Below are 20802 nucleotides of genomic sequence, written 5' to 3'. Positions count from 1 at the left end.
TGTGTGCCCCAGCCATGTTGCAGTCTCATACTAACAATATTTCTGGCTTTCTTTGCAGGAATCACCAGAATGTTCAGACAAACAGGTGAGTGCTTCCAACTCCCCCATCACAACTGAGGTGCAATAATGGGATTTCCAGGGACTGAGTTATGGCATTTTGGTACAGAGATGATGTAAACAAATACTTTGGTGCACTCTGGTTTCATGGTAGCTCTCTCAAGTTTCCATTCCATAATCTTGTATGCATAAGCTAAACAGCAATTGAGACTCTTTTATATACCTCTTTTTCTTTGTCAAAAATGCAAACACAAAGATTAAGTATATAGTATATATGTGACTGCACTTAAACAGTGGTTAAGTACTTATTTTTCTCCTATTAAAAAGTCCTCTGTGTTAATCATTAGCTAGCCTGCCTTTTTAATGGGGCCCAGACAGTATTTTAATTAGACTCGCTGGCTGGCTGGGCTTTTGTCCCCAACCGGACCAAACCAGAGCCAAGCAGAGAGACTCAGACACTGGTCCTGGGTTGACCTGGCCTGTTTTCTTTACTGGGTGCCCTGCCAACACCACGGGTGAGGAACAGGGCTGGCCTGGCCAGGAATGGACAGGGCCTAGGGGACTTTGGGGACCTAATCTGGGTTACTGAAGAGAGAGAGAGAGAGAGAGAGAGAGAGAGAGAGAGAGAGAGAGAGAGAGAGAGAGAGAGGGAGGGGGTGCAGTTGATAAGCGGCCATTGTGGAGCTCCAGTGGTCATAAATAAACTAGTCATTGTTTGATTTAGTCAGTGTCCGGCTTATCGCTCCACTTATCTGTCTGGCCCCGCCCACCTCACTGTCTGTGAGAATCTATCAATGGAGCGCCCGCCCTCTCTCTCTCTCTCTCTCTCTCTCTCTCTGTACCTCTGTCTCACTGTCTTTTTCCACACTTTTTCTTTTTTTTCATCTCTCTCTCCTCCCCTTGGCTCATACTCTCCCAGCCAAACACATTTGCACTGATGGGCCAGATAGAACTACATATATTGTTAATAAACCCTTATCCTGTTTGTGTAGCCGATAAGCCAGTTCACGTCTCCTTCAGTGAGCTGAAGTTGAGGCCAAAGGTGGCTCTTGTTAGCTCTGGTTACCCTCCTCCCCTCTCTTTCTTCCTTCTCTCCTTCTCTCCTTCTCTGTCTCTCTGTCTCTCTGTCTCTGTCTCTCTGTGTCTCTCTCTCTCTCTCTCTCTCTCTCTCTCTCTCTCTCTCTCTCTCTCTCTCTCAATCTCATACTCTGCTTCCGGAGTTTGGACAATGTTAAATAAACTCAATGATTGAATACGAGAGAGGTTGAATGGATTTTGCTTGAATTGGACTGGTCTTTCATACAGATTTGCCTCTCCATTCTTTATCACAATGGAGGCCTGGTGGTTTGGTGGAGAGACTTGTCAAACTCAGACGCTGACAGTCTGACTGCAGGTCAAGACCTCGCTACACATGTTGTTCTTTGCTGTTGTTTTTAGCCATGCCAGCAGCCAGCCAGCTGCACTGTTGAACTGGAGCACTGCAATTTCTGTTTCCTCATATAAACTGTTCAAAAATATATAACTCAAATACTTTTTCCCAGCTGCCATAAGATAATTCCACTCTAAAATTACTTAATATCTTCTTGTATATAGACGTTTTGCATCCTTTTGAAAAACGGCATGTTAATTGAGGACTTCTGTTGTACACCAAACGATTGAAACGGAAGAACTGATATAAAAAGGTGTTTGTTTAAACTTATTTCCTTTCTTATTTTTTCCCTTCCTTTTAACTATTTTTGTACGGCATCAGGCCCTCCTCAACATTCTTGGTCGTCTTTCACTCTGAGCTGCCCTGGCTCTCCAGGTATCTTTCTGTTTCTTATTGTCTGCTTTATGTTTTCTCATACTCAATACATATATTACAATTATAGCTGCACTTCTCATCTTATTTTGCCTTCGACCACAACTTTGTCATTAGTCTTGATATTTCCAAACTATTATTTAACTTAATCTATGAAATGTATTCCTCTATGATGTAAAAAAAAAACTATGTGCACTAATATTTACTTGAACTTTTACATATATCTGGTGGCTTCAGAGCTATACACTGCAACAATAACCTTTTTTCTTTCCAATTGAAAATTAGTTAATTAAAAGAAACATTTCCTCAGTATGTATTAAGCAAATCTAAACTTGTATACAGTTGACCAGCCCAATATGGGTGTACTGAAATTATTAACTATTATCTCTTTCCTTTGCAGTGAGAAGGAATCATGATGACAGCACCTCCATCGACATCTCCCGCGCCAACAGTTTAAGCGATGAGCTGGACTACATGACTGAGGCCATTCCCCTGCCGGTGGTGGAAGCTCAGTAAGTCCCAGAACATGTCCCCTCTGCTCTTCTCTGGAGCCCCCATCTCCCTCCGATCCATCATCCTGCCCTCCATTCTTCGATACACATAATACTGATTTCTCTACTTGTCTTGGTACCTAAAGGCCCTTTGTCAGACCAGAGAGCCCCTCTAGCTGCTCTCTAAATTAAGTTGTTTTGTTGAACTCTCTTGAGGGTTAAAGAGACTCTCGAGGGCCAAAGCCATATCAGGTACAGAGAGTTTTAAAGGGGATTTTCCTTTAGCATTGAGGGAAATTTTAAAAGAAATCCCTCTCAATAGGTTGTAGGACAAGTTAAGGTACCGGATGGCTTGTCACCACATGCCCTAATAGGATTGAGAAATCACAGCTGTTGGTTGCTGTGTGAATTGCAAATGGTGTTCCTTCCCCCTACTGACCTGCTCATTCAAATGAGTTTCATTAATGTAAACCAAAATGTAATTCTGATGTAATTAGATGTTTTTTGCTTCCTAAGTGAATTGCTGCGGTAGCAGATGTTAATAACTGCTGCAAAAACACTTTACTCTTTACCCATTATTTTGCTACTATCTTCTGCTTTTTCCCCACTATCAACAGACCAGTACTCCCACAACCACAAGTTTACACTATCAACAATCACTACGGGTGTTCACAAAGAAGAAAAGTGGAAAGACTTTACACAGATAACATGTCAACACTATTGTTAGGCTTAATCCCAGTAGTGGGAGACTGCCAAAGTGCCTTTCCCACTGGGACAGAGTCATGAAGCAGCATTGCATACAGATTAGGTGATAACTTACTGAGCAGGCAGGTAATACCAAGTCCCATGGGACTAAATGCAGTAGGCTAGGGGTTGTTAATAGAGTATGGGCTTTAACAAAGTTTGAATGCTACATGGGGCTGTAGTTGATGTTGTGTATGTGGCTGTTCCCCTCATTCATTATGGATATGGATAATCCATAATGCCTCAGGTGACAGCTCATGTGCACTGAAAGCTTTAAGGTGCAGTTTGAGTGCTGTGCTGTGGCATATTGACATGCAATATTTATATTGCACTTAGTCCTTTGTATGTGCTTGTAGTGTATATATTTACCACATTTTAGTTAATGTGGGTCAACAGAGTTAGTTTTAGTATTACTAGGCCTTGCCTATGATGGGTCACAGGTTGTTTTGCTCAGATACTTTTATTTACAGTCATTTGTGTCCTTTTGGCAGTTAAATTTTCTGACCAATCTTATTAGGCATTTATGAGCCATTTTGTAATGCAACATACTGTATATAGGTTTTCCAAATGGACTAAATTGGATTTGATGTAATAGCTACATAATGTGGTCCTTCCTAAAATATATACTGTGTATATCACCGAGAACATACTTTCCAGTTTTAGATAAAATATCTGAAGGGCGATACAATTCTCCACACACCACAGAGGATCATGTTAATGTAAAAGCATTAACAAAACAAACGTTTACAGTAAAATGAGAGTTCTGGGCAGCAGATCGCTTCTTCTCTCTCTTGCAGTCTTTTGACCTGCCCGTTTGCGGCACTGGTCCAGGACTCTTTCTCCACATAGCACTTGAATTCCACAAGGCACTGTACTAGCTCTTTTTTTCTTCTTCTCTCTTTTTTCCATCCTTCTATCTACCCTGATCTTATCTGCTGCTCAGGGGGGAGACCATGGAAAATGTCATCCTTGACATACAATAGAAACCATGACGAGCCACTACTCAAACTCTTATTAATCATTTAGAATTTGATATGAGTGCCACTCCTGGAAAATGTGATTACAGTTTCTCATATTTAATTTTCTGGGCTGTTTTTCGTTTTTTTAAATGGAGCCTATTGTTTTCTTTTATTAGATTTTATTGGATACAGTAAGTCTGGTAATGTTTGAACCTTCCTATTATAGGAAACATTTGTCCTCACTCATAATGTGTATACTGTATTAATATCTAAAAGTATAGTGACCATCCTTGTATTAAAGGACAAATCCGGCGCAAAATGAACCTAGGGGTTAATAACACGTATACTGAGTCGACCGTTCTCTGGTATATGTTTTCATGCTAATCGAATGTGACCAGTTTTATCGCAAACCGCTAGTCGTCGGGGCAAGGGTAAAGTAAAAAGAAATCGCTATTTCTATACCACTAACAAGGCTCAAATTGCACCACACTTCCACAGCAGCATAATGAGGGTCCATACATGCAAACCAAAGCATTGAGAACTTTGTAAGTGTACAGACAGTTTATGACTTTGGAAAAAAGTCATGAGCAGTCGAACGACGAACGCCGTGGTTGAGCCATGTTACTGGTTACTGGTTGCACGGCGTTTGTCGTTTGACTTCTTTTTACTTTATCCGTGCCCCGACGACTAGCGTTATAAGGTAATTAGCCGTTTGCGATAAAACTGGTCACATTCGATTAGCATGAAAACATATCCCAGAGAACGGTCGACTCAGTACACGTGTTATTAACCCCTAGGTTCATTTTGCGCCGGATTTGTCCTTTAATGACGCTATCTGAGACAGTTATGGAAGAGTGATAAAAGAAGTATTTAGATGCTTTACTTGAGTTAAAGTATCAATATCAAACAGGGAAAATACTCCACTACAAGTAAAATGTGTGCATTCAATACCGTACTTAAGCAAAAGCATGTAAGTATTATTAATAAAATATACTTACAGTATCACAAGTAAAGGTAGTCATTGTGCAGTCATATGGTCCCTGTAAGTGTATAACTGTTATATACTGCTGCATTATATATTGCATTTTACTGCTGTAGATGTTTAAGGTTGTGCTGCTTTAAACTCCTTTATATACTGTTGGGTAGTTTAATCTACAGCCATGCATCAAATTATATTAAATCACCAGATAGTTGCTGTCCTGTGAGAACCACGTATCTCTAATAACTTTTTATTATAAAAAACAACAACCCTGTTTCCAGCTGATCCAATAGGTTTTTAAATAGTTTATTTAGCTTAAGAAGTAAGTCAGCCCATTAATGAACACTTAATCCTTCAGTTTATTACGAACATTAACATTCAAAATCAACAAATCTGGAGATTTATCTGGAGGTAGGGGATGAAAATGTGTGATCTGAAAAGTAACTTAAGCTGTCAGACAAATGTAGTGGAGTAGAAAGTACAATATTTACCTCTGAGATGTAGTGGAGAAGATATATGGAAATACTCAAGCATACTGGTAAAGTATGCCATAAAACAGCCCATAGCTTGTTAGGGGCCTATTTCCTAATAGCGTTCCTCATTATCATTAATACAACCTCTGTTACAGTCAACCATGCAGTGAACTATAACATTACATGTTACATTTGGATCTTACACAGTTAATTACAACATAAGCATGTTTCCAGATTTTCTTATTATTTTTGGGCATTTTCGGCCTTTATTTTGACAGGACAGCTGAAGACATGAAAGGGGAGAGAGAGGGGGAATGACATGCAGCAAAGGGCCGCAGGTCGGAGTTGAACCCGGGCCTGCTGCGTCGAGGAGTAAACCTCTATATATGGGCGCCCCGCTCTACCAACTGAGCTATCCGGGTGCCCATGTTTCCAGATTTTCTGCCAGTCGATTAATAATTAATGAAGTCCCTGAGCAGATGTAGGAATAAATGACATCCTTTTAAAAAATTACTTTCTTTTTTGTGGGTGTGCCTCTGGGTGTTAATGACTGAGTGTGTCAGAGTGAGTCTTCCAGCTGCAGAGACAGACTGTCTATGTGTATCTCTGTGTCTATGTATCAATTGCAGGGCTGATATGCCCATACCTCAGCTGTAACAGCCAAACTCAGATTTGGGTCATGCTGGGCACATTTCCATAACTGGTTTGTTTTGGCCCCTGTGTCACGCCACCAAGGACAGCACTGTCATTTGGCATCCTTATCTAGATTTCTACAGACAGCTACCAGATCCACCCATACTGCCTGAGGGATCAGGATCAGCTTTCTGTTGTTTTATATCCAGGAATTGAAGTTTCTCCACACGTTCCAGCTTTAATGTCAATTTGACATAAGCTGGTACTTTCCTCAGTTAAGCTAGGTGCTTGTCCAAATAGCCTTTATTCTACATTTCTGGTACCTCTATCACTTTTATTTTTCTGTGACAGCACAAGCTGGAACGTTCCACTGTTTGTTTGGCTTTGCGGAAGCAGACTACCCCCAAAATCAGTGTGTGTGTGTGTGTGTGTGTGTGTGTGTGTGTGTGTGTGTGTGTGTGTGTTTGTTCACATGTGTGAGAAGCATCAATACAGCTGGCTGTGACGTCTCTGGGCTTCTGAAGAGGAAGTGGTGCAGGGTAGCGTCCGCACGCAATCGTGCCTTTCACTCCTCTGAACCCAAAACAGACACACACCTACATAAACACACACAATCATGCTTTTTCCCCTCTGTGAAGATACATATTTATTATTGTTTTGTTTGTCTGTTTAAAACCAGCTTATGGTAATTTGTTAGATTTAAAAACCTAAATAATAAAAAAAAAAACATACACTCGTTCCACAACTGCAACATCCTATTTCCCTTTTTACTGTAAACACTTCCTTCACTATTTGTTTACTTAGTCCTGTGTAAATGAGGCGTTTTTTTTTTTTTTTTTACGATTCAGTGTGTGTATGTATACATGTTTTACAGTTGTACAATTGATGAGATGTATTAGTTAAATGTTGAATGAAATCATAACAAACCCCCGAGGGGCTGCTGATCCTAAATCCACCCAAAACAGATTGACATTTACTCTCTTGGGAAATGAGTAAATGTTTCCAAGTACACTTATTAGGCCCCAAACAGAGGAAGGCCTTGTTTAGCTGATTGCAGTGATTGTGTCCTATCTCTCTCTCCCTGCTCACTGCTGTAACACCCTTTTTTTTCTCTGTTCTCTGCATAACGGCATCGTCTCTCTGCCTCTCCATGTACCCAAAATACAAAAAAGAACTCTCCTGGTTCTTTTCTCTGTCTAGCAGCAACACCTCAGTAATGTCTGTCATCTTGTGACCTGAGGCACTCTGCCCTTCCTCCTACTGGATGTGGCCAGGTTCTGCACCCTCCTCCTCCTCCTCCTCCTCCTTCTCGTGTCCTCTCAGACCTGTAAAAGCCTGCATGGGCCACCTGCAGGCAGCTCTTAATTAGTTCCCCTCTTACAAGCTAGCCGGAGATAAACAATGAAAACCCACTGCAGCGCTACGGGAGGGATTGCAGGCAGAGACACATGCATCACGGCCTGTCCTCTTCAAGTAGGGGCCTCTCTCTGCTGAGCACTGGCGTCTTTTGTGCAGAGCTCTGAACAAATTGACTTTTTGTCTGTGTGGCCTCTGTATGCCTGTCTTGTACACTGTACTCTGATATTGATGGCATGGAGGGGTGTTTTAAACATATGGTGTTTAGTCAAGAGGACAAATCTAAAATGCATTCATGGTTTCTGTCACAGGAGTCTTTTTAAACCTTAAATATAGTCACTTTGACAAATATTTGTGATATAAGTTCCCCCCAAAGCATGCCCCTCTACCCCAACTTTGTTCTCCAAAACATGTGCTGATGAAGAAGTTATTTTATGGGGCTTTATGCAAGATTCAACAGTGAATCTAATGTGAAAATATCCAGTAAATCCTCTTAATATTTTTGGCTTTACTGCCAAGGGCCTCACTTTGGCTACATGCACAAGATACAAATGCACACACATATGCACACAGACAAACGGGTAGGGTAAGATCCCTGGCCTCCTGCCCTGCATCAAGAAAAGCCCGGGTGCTACTGCTTTATGAAAAGATAGAGAAAGATACTAAGAAAGAAAAGGACAAATTGTGCCACAGTTTCTTGACTTTCTGCCAATTTCTAGAGCATAAAGAAAATACAGAAAATAGTCTTGGCGCAGTAAAACAGCCACACACTGATTCATATTCTCTGGACAACCGAGCTGTGCATGGAGGGATTCAGTAGTTAATCTCATTACACACTCTGGGCTTTTATGTGGTTGCTGACCTCCACTCTACCTTTACTCACTTGGATGCATTAGAAATAGTTTAATTGCTCTCACTTTTCCTAAAATACAACCAGCATAAATCCTACAGTTAAGCTGACAATTTCAAAATAGAAATTAGCTTGTTCTTACAGGCAGTATGTTGGGGTTTGATTTCTGCAGTGTGTACAAGCCTCTAGTCGAAACCTTTTACATGTGAGCTAATGGTGCATGTCTCTGGTTGACCTATTATTGTTTATATTATTTCTACTATAGATGGATCAAAGGATTCCGACCCTAAGAGAGAGAATCATCCTCTGATTCAACTCCCTCAATGTACAAGAATCTAACAAGTGTTATCGCCATTTAGCTTTAGTGTATTTCATAATGCCTCAAGGACATTATACTGTAGCAATACATGTGGTAACTACAGTTGTCTGAATATGAATATTTATCGCAGAAAATCTTCTTTAGAATTACTCTTGCATCACAGACTGTAAGTAAAAACGTCATCTGTCATCGACTTCCATTTGAAATTCAAGAACAACATGCCTGGTAGACAGCTTTGACTTACAACACCCCTTTGAGTTGCCTCGCTGAAAACAGAACCGTGTCTACATGTACAGTTACACTTGGAAGTCCAAACAGTGACCAACAATGCAGCCAGAGGCGGCTACTTCTTGTTACAATTAAGCAAGGGAAGCCATGTTGTCCAGTGCTGTACAGATAAGGTTTACCGTGCACTTTTACCCATATCTACATTATTCCATGTCACAAGTTACTTTTCTAGTATGATTGAACTTACACATGCACAAATTGGAGAATATACAGTGTTACGTCATTGCCTACTGCAATAAAAGCCATTTATTTTTGAGTGTTTATATAAATTACTTAAATGAGAGATATGTGATACTTAGGCACTTGTGAAAAAAGTAACAGTAAAATGTAATATAACCTGCAAAACAAGTTTATCGTTGGATCAGAGCACACAGACCTAAATCACACGCTGTATACGACAGCGAAAAGATTGTGCTGTGTGTAAAATGTTACTGTTCTTCCACAGAGAAAGAATATTGGAGCCACTGGAGCAAATTCTCCTACCGGCGCCAAAAAGAGAATCAGCAAGCCATCTTTTATGATATGTGACACCCAGGGCAATAAAATGCATTTTCATGAAGTGCTTAATTAAAGAGTGTGTTTAGTCATGCTTGACACTGGTCATCCTGCATTAATGAAGGCCCTCATGCTGCTGTTATAATGGGTAAGAGTGTTTACTCCCCCTCAGTGGTGTTGGTGGTTCTGGAAGGGTTTTATGGCAATGGAATCATCAGTGACTGCTTAATGGCCTCTTACAGCAAGCAAATACTGCAGAAACAAATCGTCCAGACCAAATAAAATGATATCCCACCAACATGATCTCTACAGTATTTGCTGCATCCAGATTATTGACTGGTCTGTAGATGATATTAGTTCCATTTTGGTTTTATTAGCTCCATTTAAATCTGCCTGGGTTGCACACAGTGGTAGACTGAAGTGAGCCTGTCATGGCATGCTGATTTGGTAAGTATCCCAGTGTGGTGTGGTGGATCGGGGATTCAATCCAAAATCAGCATGAGTAGCTATGCATGAACAAGGCCAGACTTAGTAGCATTCACAGCTGCCGCAAGCCAAAGATAGGCAAAAAAGAGTTGGGATCATAACCCATAGTTCAGTATTAGTTTTTCTCTTATGACGCTGTAGACAGACGTGTTGTTGTTTTCCCTTTCTTTTTCCTTAAACATATGAAGTTCAAACAAGACGGGTGATTTTACTGTAGTCAGTCGCTCTGTTTAATAATCATATATCATTTTTCCTTCTCATTAATAACTAAAGAGGAAGCTAACACACTTTTTATGTCTGGAATAGTGACCCATGCAAAAAGCTTCTAAATCATGGTAGTCATTAGTTATAATTAACATTACCAATGTTAATTATTACCAACATTACATTTAGCCAAAAAATACTCCAAATTTTAAACAAATATAGAAAAATGGTGTGTATTATGAAATAAATAAGTCACAAAAGAACATCAAGTAAAAGGTGAAAATTACAAATGCAGGTTTTTACTTTGTGAAAAGACCTATTATGACAAATCACATCAAATAAATTGTCAGTTGGTTCAGTTGAGAATACTTTTGGGGCATATTACTGCTATAACAACTGTGCAAGGAACCAGATCATTCAATACTTGGTCATTGGTTGGTGAGAAGGATTTTGTGATCTATTTTTTTTTACTTGACTTTACTTATGTGGAGAGTACAGCACACAGAGGTGCAGTAGTATGGGTTGTTGTAGTAGTATATCAATAAGAGGAGGAAATGTGATTGTGCTTACATTTATATATAAGTGTGTTTTTACACACTGTGTGATTTCACTTGCACACATTAGTTTAAAGCACATCAACCATGATTAGTATGTCACTGTGTATTTAGATTGCCCAACAGATTTCACAGGAGTCCGTGCCCTACTAGTGCATTCCATTTGTACTCAGAAGTCAGATTTTCCGAGGTCAAAGTCGGAAACGCCCCCCTGACCTCGGATTTCCGAGCTCGGAACTCTGACAACCACAAAGTACCCCGAGGTAAAAATCCAACATGGCTGCTCCGTGCATCAACAGTTGTGAAAGCTGTAGTAACATACAGATATTAGTACTTTTGTCTTATTTGTGTCTTATTAAATCAGTCGTACACACAGTCCTGTCCAACTTCTATCTGTGGACATGTTGCTATGCTGTTTGTATGCACAAAAAACAGCATAATGCATTGTTGTTAACTGGCATTGCTAACAATGACTAACCTGGCTAGAGCTAATGAAAACAATGAAAATCTGACTTGTAAACGTATTCAACTCGGGTGTGACGTCATTCCCAGCTTCGGCTTCCAAGTTCCAAGGTAAATGGAACGCACTATAATCCTGGCGTCTTCTACTCTGACTGTAGAGAAATCAAAGTAAGGCCCCACCCAGTCCTTACTTGGAGGATTCCCAGACTTGCCCTGTCTCTTAGAGGTGTGTCCCCCTCCCTGCTCCAATATTAAAGGCACCTGTATAAATACACTCTATCGTCTTTTGTGTGTATGTGTTTCTCTCCACGCTCTCCTCCTCCTCCTTCTCCTGTGCCGGGCTCAGTTTCTTCTTCACTCCTGTTAATGAAAACAGTAGTCTGCAGCAGCACCTGAGTGGCCTGTTTGTACAGCCAATCCAATAGCCTTCAAAAACTGTCTTGGCCACCTTTTTTTGCTCAACTCTCTCAGCTCTCGTGCTCTCAGGTTTTCAAATAGTCAGCCGTGCCATTTGATGTGGGCCGGGGGGGGTTTATTCAGGTGTGGCGAGCAGTGATGCCGCCACCCAGCCTCCTTGATGTTGCGTCCATCCGCAGCCAGGTGCCGGAGCTTCGTCAGAGAGACTAGTGTTCCGGCTCTGGAGATGAATAGAGGGCCTGTTGATGGAGCTCGTCTGTGGGGCCCTGTGGTTTCTCCCCTCTTACACGCAGAAGCAGGGATAGCATACTGGCCAGGGCGTTTACCTGCTGGAGAGGAGGTTGACTAAAGGAGCTACAACGCTCTTGACCATGCTTTACCCACAGGGGAACTTATAATATGGTGCATGTATTTGTGCGTGTCCATGTGTCCCCATGCGTACATGTGTTTGAAAGTGTGGCTGCCCCACCTGTCTGAATGAACACCACTCTGTGTGTTTGAACTAAGGCTGGGTCTGGGTCAGTAGAGGTTGAGTTGGCTAAAATGGGCCGCCTGGCATCGGCTCAAGGATACAGCCTCAGATCACATTATGAGGTGGGAGGGTTCCGATGTATTTTCTTTGGAGGTGTGATTGTTCTAAAATATCCCTTTCCTTTATTTTAGATAGAGAGAGGTGGGTTATTTATAAAACATTGACAGAAAGGTATTTGAGTCTGCTAAAATTGCATTAAAATATGCATCTAAAACCCAATTTTGGATGTGAAATGGAAACTATTCTTATAATTTTTCGGGCATTTCCACCTTTAATGGACAGCTAGGTGAGAAAGGGGAGAGAGAGAGGGAAGACATGCAGGAAATCGTCACAGGTTGGACACAAACCCTGGACCTCTGCGTCGAGGCATAAACCTGTATATGTGCGCCTGTTCTACCAACTGAGCCAACCCAGCCACATGGAAACTATTCTTTAAGGAAAGCTCTACAGTGTCAATAACTTCACTGCAGGTTTATATTAGGCTTGCTATAGAGGAATTTCAACATTCTTTATATACTTTATACATTTTCAGGGTGATAAGTCTTAAACAGTATTGAATTCAGTTCCCTCAAATAAAAAGGTATTACAATGTTTTAAATTTAATTTACAAAGGTTTTTAATATTTTGTCTAGCCTGCAGTAGACAGAAGCATTAATTATAATTTCTTTTCATGTGTGTGCATGATGTGGTTTGGAGGCTGTTTTCAGTATTGTTTGTGGAGTTTCAGTCAGTGCCATCAGACCTGTGAAAAACACTGTTGCTACTTAGTTGTTTTTTAAATAGTTAACACATTCATCAATTTTCTGCTGCTTTTCTGAGTTCAGGTCACGTTATTTGATTAATTATATTACTAGGAATTATTGTTGTATACAGTTTGGAAGTACTGAGAAAAAATGATTTAGTAGATAATAAATAGTAACAGTATTACTGTACAAATGTATTAAATTGCATTCTAAGGGGTAAAGGAAATGTCTTAAATGTAATTGTTGAACTCTGCAGAAACTCTGATACAGTACTTGTTGCTGAATGACATGACTAGAAGCTACATGACCACGAGTTATGCATACAAATCAGCATTACTTTTCTGAGATGCCGGCCTGTTTCAGTAGCTTCAACTTCCTGGTAGTACCTGGTAACAGTGTTTATCTGAATGTGATTTCTCTGAAAGAGAGTTTCTATGTTTTCAATTGAAGTCTCATCCTCAGAACTTCTCTTTATCGCTCTGACCAGTCTGAAAGACAACAGGGAGCGAGAGTCAGTCTGGCAAGCGCTGCCTCTATCACACCACCATCACCAAGCTTTGCACGAGTTTTATAGGCGACACCCTTCACAGCCACACTTTTGCAGCTGCACCACAGAGAGTACACTGGAATTTGCCATGTTCTTTGCTTCTTAGAGAAACACAGCCACAGTGTTGCTGTGGTTGGATTTCTCATAGATGGAAGTTTATCTTACATGTGACATCTTGACAGTACGAAGAAAAAGAGAAGCAACGGAGAGGATTAAAGCAAAAAGACAAAAGAACTTTTCTTGTTGCTTATCAACTATTCACTGTAGTTTGAGATAAAGAAGCAGTCCCCAGATTATCAATCAAGAGCTTAAATGCCTCTGGAGCCAGATGTTTTAAAGCAGTGGAGCGAAAGAAAAGCTTTAAATTATAGAAGGTGAACAGGTAAGCCTTGGTCATATGTCTGTCACCTCCATTTCCCAAACTTGTACGCACGCACGAACACACACGAACACAAGCACACACACACACACACACACACGCAGGCACAAACACACACACACACACACACACACGCAGGCACACGCACGCACGCACGAACACACACACACACACACACACACACACACACACACACACATTTCTTTCTATTCTACTCCACTAGTGTATTTTTTTCCACTGCTGTTAGCAGCAATATAGAGCCCAGGTCATAATGAAAGACCCCCCAGGGGCCATGGCAGGGACTAATAACCCTCTAAATAAGTCTCTTCTAGTGCTGAAAGGCCGGCCTCTTTATACTGCAAGTGTATATGTGCTGTAAAGTCTTTCCCAGCCTACTACTGTAATTTTATGGCCTTGTTTTATGCTTTTGTTTCAAAGCTTGTCAGAAAATTGGGAGTGAAGTCAGAGAGGGTATCTGTGGATCAAAGTGCTGCAGGCCCTCCCAGTTAGAGGATCTGAAAAGCAGTAAAAATGCATAAAAGTACATTGAATATATTGAATGTTTTATCTTTTAGAAGTTTAGTTAAAACATATCATGGCTTTATAGGAAAGTGTGTTACGATAAAGTGTCATCATCAGTGATAAAGTCATACAATAAAACAGAGTGACAGTAAAATTCAGGATTTCCATGCTTTGAATTGGTACTTGTATGCTGTTGGTGCAGATAGTTACTGTAAAGTAAAAATTCTAATTCAGCTAAAGTCAAAGGTTGGAGAGGGTTAACTGTAATATTACTGTAAATTTTCCGGACCAAACCATTCACGTGTTTTAGATTCCCATGGTGTGCTATAGATACCACAATATTACCAACATAATAATAGAACTGTCAAAATTGTACATCAAAATATACACACTATGAAACAAATACAGTGCACAATGCAAATAAAAGAAGGTCTTTGTGTGTTTGAAAAGGAGGACAACACTAAATAGGGTAGTGTGATCTCAGAGAAATTTCGGTTGTTACAGAGGTGATAATAATGTTCTACAGTTAGCTCATACAAAATACTGCTAAAGCTGGAGTTTGTACAAACTGTGAAACATCAAACAGTCTGATTTACACTGAACAGATTTACAAGATATAAAATGTTTTCTACATCTGAATATAATGGAAAAGGCTGTTGCCATGATTTTACAAACGCTACAGTACATAATGATTTTTACACTTTCTGTGCTTTTTAAAAATTATTTATTTAAAGTAAGTGTCTTCTAGCTTTTGGTTAAATTATGTTTCAGTGCAGTCATCAAACTGCTAGGAATAAAAGTCTATTAGGGAAATAATGAATCAGTTGCTCTAATTATTTGGTCTTAATAGTATAATTCAAAGTGGCAATCTAAACATATTTGTAACAGCCTTTGAAAAATTCAAGCATGTGTATCATTTAACTGTGGAATGTAAAATGCACCTCTCGATACTAAAAAAAAAAAAAAAATGTTCCCAGGAAACCTAACCACAGTTTTTTTTAATAGTAGTTCGACCCTGGTAATCTGTTTTACAACAGTTTGAAAAAAAATAATAGTTTTGTTTAAAAAAAAATCTAAAGTGGTCCTTGTACCTGAAAGTGAGACAAATAATTATCTGTGAAAATAAAGTACATTTTAAAACACTTGAAACAAAACTGCAGGGAGGTCAACAGTATTTCAACAAGAGGTTTAGTCTTTAAGCAACACTCTAAAGCACACCAAGTGGGTTTGTGAATTCCTTATAAAGTATAATAGAGCTAAGTAGGCTAACATGATCATATGTAGTTTACTGTTGTCATATCCAGCAGATCCTTTTGTTTATCCTCGTTTTGTTAGTGATAAAGAGGTTACGTTCGACTAAAATAACACAGCAGCGCAAGAAAGCCAAACGTCAGCAGTACTACACAGTGTGGAGGAGGGGAGCTGAGTTTAAAGAGAAAATAATTTCCCCTCTCTGAGCAGCAGGCTGTGCTGTAGCAACATCTCTCCTCCACTTTTCACTTCTCCTCACTGACAGGCAGGCTACAATCACTGACCTCTTTTATTTTTTATTTTTTTTTATAGATTTTTTTTGTGGAGATTTAATAATTGTGCCTCTGCTTGGTTTCCACAGAGAAGGAAATGGTAAGTGTAGGATTGAGCTTAAGTGGAAATGTCCTTGTCAGAGTCTTTTCATGAGTTTGGTGTCTGCAGTCGGGTGTGCCCATTACCAAGACCATCAACACCACCACCACGATCACCGCTGCTACACCAGTCAATATTCTCTGCCTGCAATTCATTATTACGTCTCAATGACACTTTTCCCTTCTGGAGCAAGACAGATAGAGAAAAGGAGAGATGCATTAAAATAATTGACTAAACCACACTTTCCCTCCTCTGTCAGAGCTACAGTAAGGTTTTCAGGTTTTTTGTGTCAGGCTTTTCTGCTTTGGTCGAGCCGTGAACAATAGTTGTGGTGTGCCAGTTCCAAAACGGTTGATAACAGTTTGGCCTGAGATAAAGATTGTGAGCAGGCACTTTTATCTTGAAATATACAGCTATCTTGTTTGGAGAAAAGGACTAATCAAAAGCTTTGTGTGTTTGCATGTGTGCACTGTGTGTTTCTCTGAATTTTCAAGCTCCATTTGGTGTGTCACTACAGTATTACAACATTTTTCCTGACTGCAGGTCAAATCACCCACTCTCTCTCCCTTTTCTCTCTCTCTCTCTCTCTCTCTCTCTCTCTCTCTCTCTCTCTCTCTCTCTTTCTGTCTATCTCTTTTACATTTGCCCTGGCCTCAGTACAAGTCCTAGCAGTTGTCAGTTTCAGGAAATGCACTGCGCTCTGTTGGGAAGTGATGTATCTGCCTTTTTTTGTAATCTTTATCAGCTGCTTACAGGAAGCAGAGCTCCTCTGTGCACACAGGACTATTCACTCAGCCCTCTCCTCTCTTGCTATGATTGTATGCAGAATGACATATGCACTGGCTGCATGACTAGATAGCTAGGTGAATGGATGTAGCACCGAGATCCCCTGCCCTCTTATTGACTTATTACATAGAGTGTGTGCATGCATGTAAGCCCCCCTATTGTACATGTGCACACACACATATATACACACACAGCTTCACACACTCAAACCAAGCACTGTACTCCCCTCCCAGTAATCCAAATGCTTTTACACTTTGTCTGACTTGTGATTGCTAGAGGGGCCATATTATTACTGCTGAGCAACAACGTCAGCCCGCTGTCCACTGCACCACCCACATCCAACCCGTACACTCTCCTTACACCCCAAACAGTGTATCACATTAAAAGCCTATAGAACTAGCATCACACGATCTGCAGAGCAGTACTGCAGAAGTGTGTGCATAAAAGCAATGAAAACAAAGCCGTATGTTTCTGGCCAGGGCTTGAGTGTGATGTATGAGCAGGGTGTGTGTGTGTGTGTGTGTGTGTGTGTGTGTGTGTGTGTGTGTGTGTGTGTGTGTGTGTGTGTGTGTGTGTGTGTGTGTGTGTGTGCGTGCGTGCGTGCGTGCGTGTGTGTGTGTGTGCGTGTGTGTGTGTGTGTGTGTGTGTGTCTGTGTGTGTGTGTGTGTCTGCCTCTCTCTGTGCGTGTGTGTAGGAGTGGGGAGAGCAGCTTGAGTCCAAACAGGATATTGTAGTACACGGGAGCACAAATTCTTCCTGCGGCAGTTTGGCTCTGTGGGTTTAGGACAGACTCGACGACAATCAGGCAGCACCCCCTACATTGTCACACACACACACACACACACACACACACACACACACACACACACACGCGCACACATGCACACGCACGCACGCACACACACACACACACACACACACACACACACACACATAATCTTCTAGCCTCCCATCAGATAACTGTTTCAAAAGCCACCCTCCCTTTCTACAAAAGAAACAATATTATTGGACTCAGTAACAGTTTCCTGAGAAGAGAGCAAGGTCCATAGAAACAGAATAAAAACAATCAGTCAGTTTTATGTAGTGTTGGGAAAATAATAATTTATGAATGCAAATAATCCACACTAAACACTATCTCAAGTTCCACATTTTAAACAATGCACTTAAATAACTTGACAAATGCAATTTAACATTTTGTACATATGTACTCTCTCTGTTTATCTCTGCTTTGACCTGCTTATTCTCAGTCATGGCTTTGGGACTGGATGTAATCTGATCAATCTGTCAGTCTATAGAAACCATTTGTCAAACATGTTTTTAAAAAGTAACATTTAATGCAAGAAAACTTCAACTGGAGAAATGTTATTTGATAGTTTCAGGGCAGTGTACTAAAATACATTTGCAGCAGTCAGCTCTCAGTACTGTTTGATAAAACTGACTCTGTGTTGCATTTTCCACAGTTTCATTCTAATAGAGTAAATAGTTAGTCATCCCAAGACTTTCTCCTTAAGACAGTTTGTCATTTGTTATAAAAAACCTCCAGATTAGAGTGGAGGGGGGAGGGAAATCTACCAAGAGGGAGGGTGGAACGGATTCACCTCGTGTTTCAGACTTAGAGAGGAAAGACGAGGCGAGGGGAGCGCAGTGTGTGTTGGTGTAAGCAGGGGTTCATCTCACAGGGTTGTCAGGAGCATTAAAACAAGCTGTTTGGCAAGTGCCAAAGCAGGCAGCACCCGTCCAGTTGCTCCATCCTGGGTGCTTCACCCAGAACACTGCTGAGGCACACTGACTAAGGCAGTGTGTAACTGGGTGAAATGTTGTGTGTCCTTATATAGAAAAATAGAAAGAAGGACAGATATGTAGCTAGATAAAAACATTTCTGTGCACCCTATGGACAACATATGGTAAAACAAAGACATATTTTGAATAGAAACACTGAAACAATTTGGGCAGTTGAGTCAAGGCTAACTAAATTATTAGTTTTGGGTTAAAACCAACAATTCCCATTTTCCTCCATTCCCCTGTGTTTTTGCTGTGTTCCTTGGTAGCTCTAGAAAATTTAGTTTGGACAAGAAAGCAAACATTATTTGCCTACAGTTTATTAGTAAAGATGACTTTGTAAGCTCTGAGTTTCATCATTTTTGAGCCATTTGCATTTGGTCATTTGTGTGCTATGAAATCTAGATGAAGTCCTCATTTGTTACTTAACACAGTATTTTGTATTGAAACAAAAGAGCCATAATGTTGTTATTAAATTTGTGTTTCCAACTAAATTGTTTATGAAACAATCAGTAATGATCATCAATTTGTTCCATAGAATCTGGAAAAAGTTTACATTTGTGTAAAAAACACTTGGTAAAAGAAATGAAATGTTATTTAATCAGCCTAATAATGCACGTACACCATGGCAATGGCCGCTTTTAGGTATACATTTTTTCTGTCCATAATGTAAATTAATACAGTTCTTTTTTATTTTTTCGAAATTGCATTTTGATTTTCAGTCACTTTGTTTGGGTGTGCATCTTTATAGTTCTGTAAAGCTATGTTTTTAAGTAATCAGAAATTAAGAAGTCTTTTTCTCTGATTTATATGTTTAAGTGTCAACATATACATTGTGAAATATATATTTTTTTGAATAGAAAGGAATTGAAAACATTTCAGTGATACTATGTATGCATAAAACGACAAGGCCTCACTCTTAACCCACTTAAAACAACCCATGGCCTTTTTTTCTTTTAATCTTGGGTCGTTCCTCATGTGTGCTTACTTAATTGCCAAGGTTATGACTCATGAAAGATGAACCCATACCACTGCCTTTGCTGGGAGTAGAGTCATACTAACCCCCAAGCAGGGAAAAGCAATAGGAAGCCAAAGCAATAAAAGGCTTTGACATTGATGGGCCTGTTTCCCAAACACTTAGGATCTTAAGTCGTCTCCTCTCAAGTCTGGCTGGAGGGGCCGAGGCCCCACTTCTTATTGCTGTGTCTGACCAGAGTCGCCATGCCCCAGAGAGGGTCGACGTTTGGTCTTGCCCCTTAGTTCCTGTCTGTCTCTGTTTGTCTGTCTGTGCCACTGAACATGCTACAGGACTTGGTGTGGTGGGGTTGTAAGTAAGTGAGGAATTTCTGTGTGTGTCGAAGGCCTTTAGCAAACAGCCCTCACAGTGTGAATGCAAATACAGAGACCTGTTCACTTGTGCAAAAAAAACACTACATCTGACAGTCTACTGATTAGACACAACTGCGAAAGGGAACAAGGGGAAGACTTGTGGTAATAATGAGAAAATGTAATATGTTTGAACACAGTATCTTCTGAATTCACAGTAAATTTGTCACGAGAGTGTCTCATGACAAAACAACAAAGTAAAAAATTAAAACATCATTTTTTTCTCACTTTGAATTCTGTGGCATGTAGTAAAACTTACATAGTAACAGGCACCTATGCAAAACATGAAGGGTAGCCATACAGAAAGAATCATGTTCAGCATAAGGAAAATGACTTGAGAGGATAAAAAGCCAACACAACCTACTTTTTTCATGTTGCTGTTAAACAACTTCTTAACACCCTCCGTCTGTCCATTTGGCTTCACTGACTGGATTAGGTTCATGCACAAGGCCCCTACTCATGCCAGTGGATTGCTTATGACAGGCCCTTATGCAGACACCTTGACTGCCATGAGCAATTACTTTAAATACACAGGAGAGGGCCAGAGCTGGGCTGACCTGTGGGAGGGTGAGAGGTAGAGAGGGGGGATGGAGAGACAGAGGGAGAGAGGCACTTAAGGAGAGGTGAAATGGGAGGAAAGAGAAACACCCCACAGCTAATTCTAGATTATGTGAAATTCTGTTTTTCTTCTGAGCAACACTTAAAACCACTTTATGAGTGTCACTAGTGAAAGGTATTTGTACTCGCAAGTTAAGTAGTGGGTTTTTTTTACTCTTGAAATGACATGTAGTTCTGTGAAACATCTATAAAAGCTGTCATTTGTAATCAGATAGGATTCACATTGCATTCATGCAACTGAATCTGTCTCCTCCTCGTGGTTCTTACGTGTTGCGTTAGCATTACTAAAATCCATCCATGTCTCATTGCTACAATTCAG

General features: G+C 40.4%; 1 protein-coding gene across 5 annotated transcripts in view; it reads left to right on the top strand.

Moving 5' to 3' along the window:
* kcnq1.2 (potassium voltage-gated channel, KQT-like subfamily, member 1.2) overlaps window positions 1-20802 on the top strand; it is a 182482-nt gene that overhangs the window by 41747 nt on the left and 119933 nt on the right. For 4 of the 5 annotated variants that reach the window (XM_031283370.2, XM_036002880.1, XM_031283369.2 and 1 more), the window contains 3 exons: window positions 59-85; window positions 1808-1861; window positions 2259-2370. In XM_031283370.2, the coding sequence (XP_031139230.1) occupies window positions 59-85; window positions 1808-1861; window positions 2259-2370 (193 nt within the window). The remainder of the gene's footprint in view (window positions 1-58; window positions 86-1807; window positions 1862-2258; window positions 2371-20802) is intronic. The other variant, XM_036002882.1, reaches the window with a different exon arrangement.

The sequence above is a fragment of the Sander lucioperca genome, chromosome 7 (assembly GCF_008315115.2).
Source record: "Sander lucioperca isolate FBNREF2018 chromosome 7, SLUC_FBN_1.2, whole genome shotgun sequence".
In the NCBI taxonomy this organism is placed as follows: Eukaryota; Metazoa; Chordata; class Actinopteri; order Perciformes; family Percidae; genus Sander; species Sander lucioperca.
The sequence above is the reverse complement of the archived record's forward strand: the minus strand, read 5'-3'. Positions and strand labels throughout refer to the sequence as shown.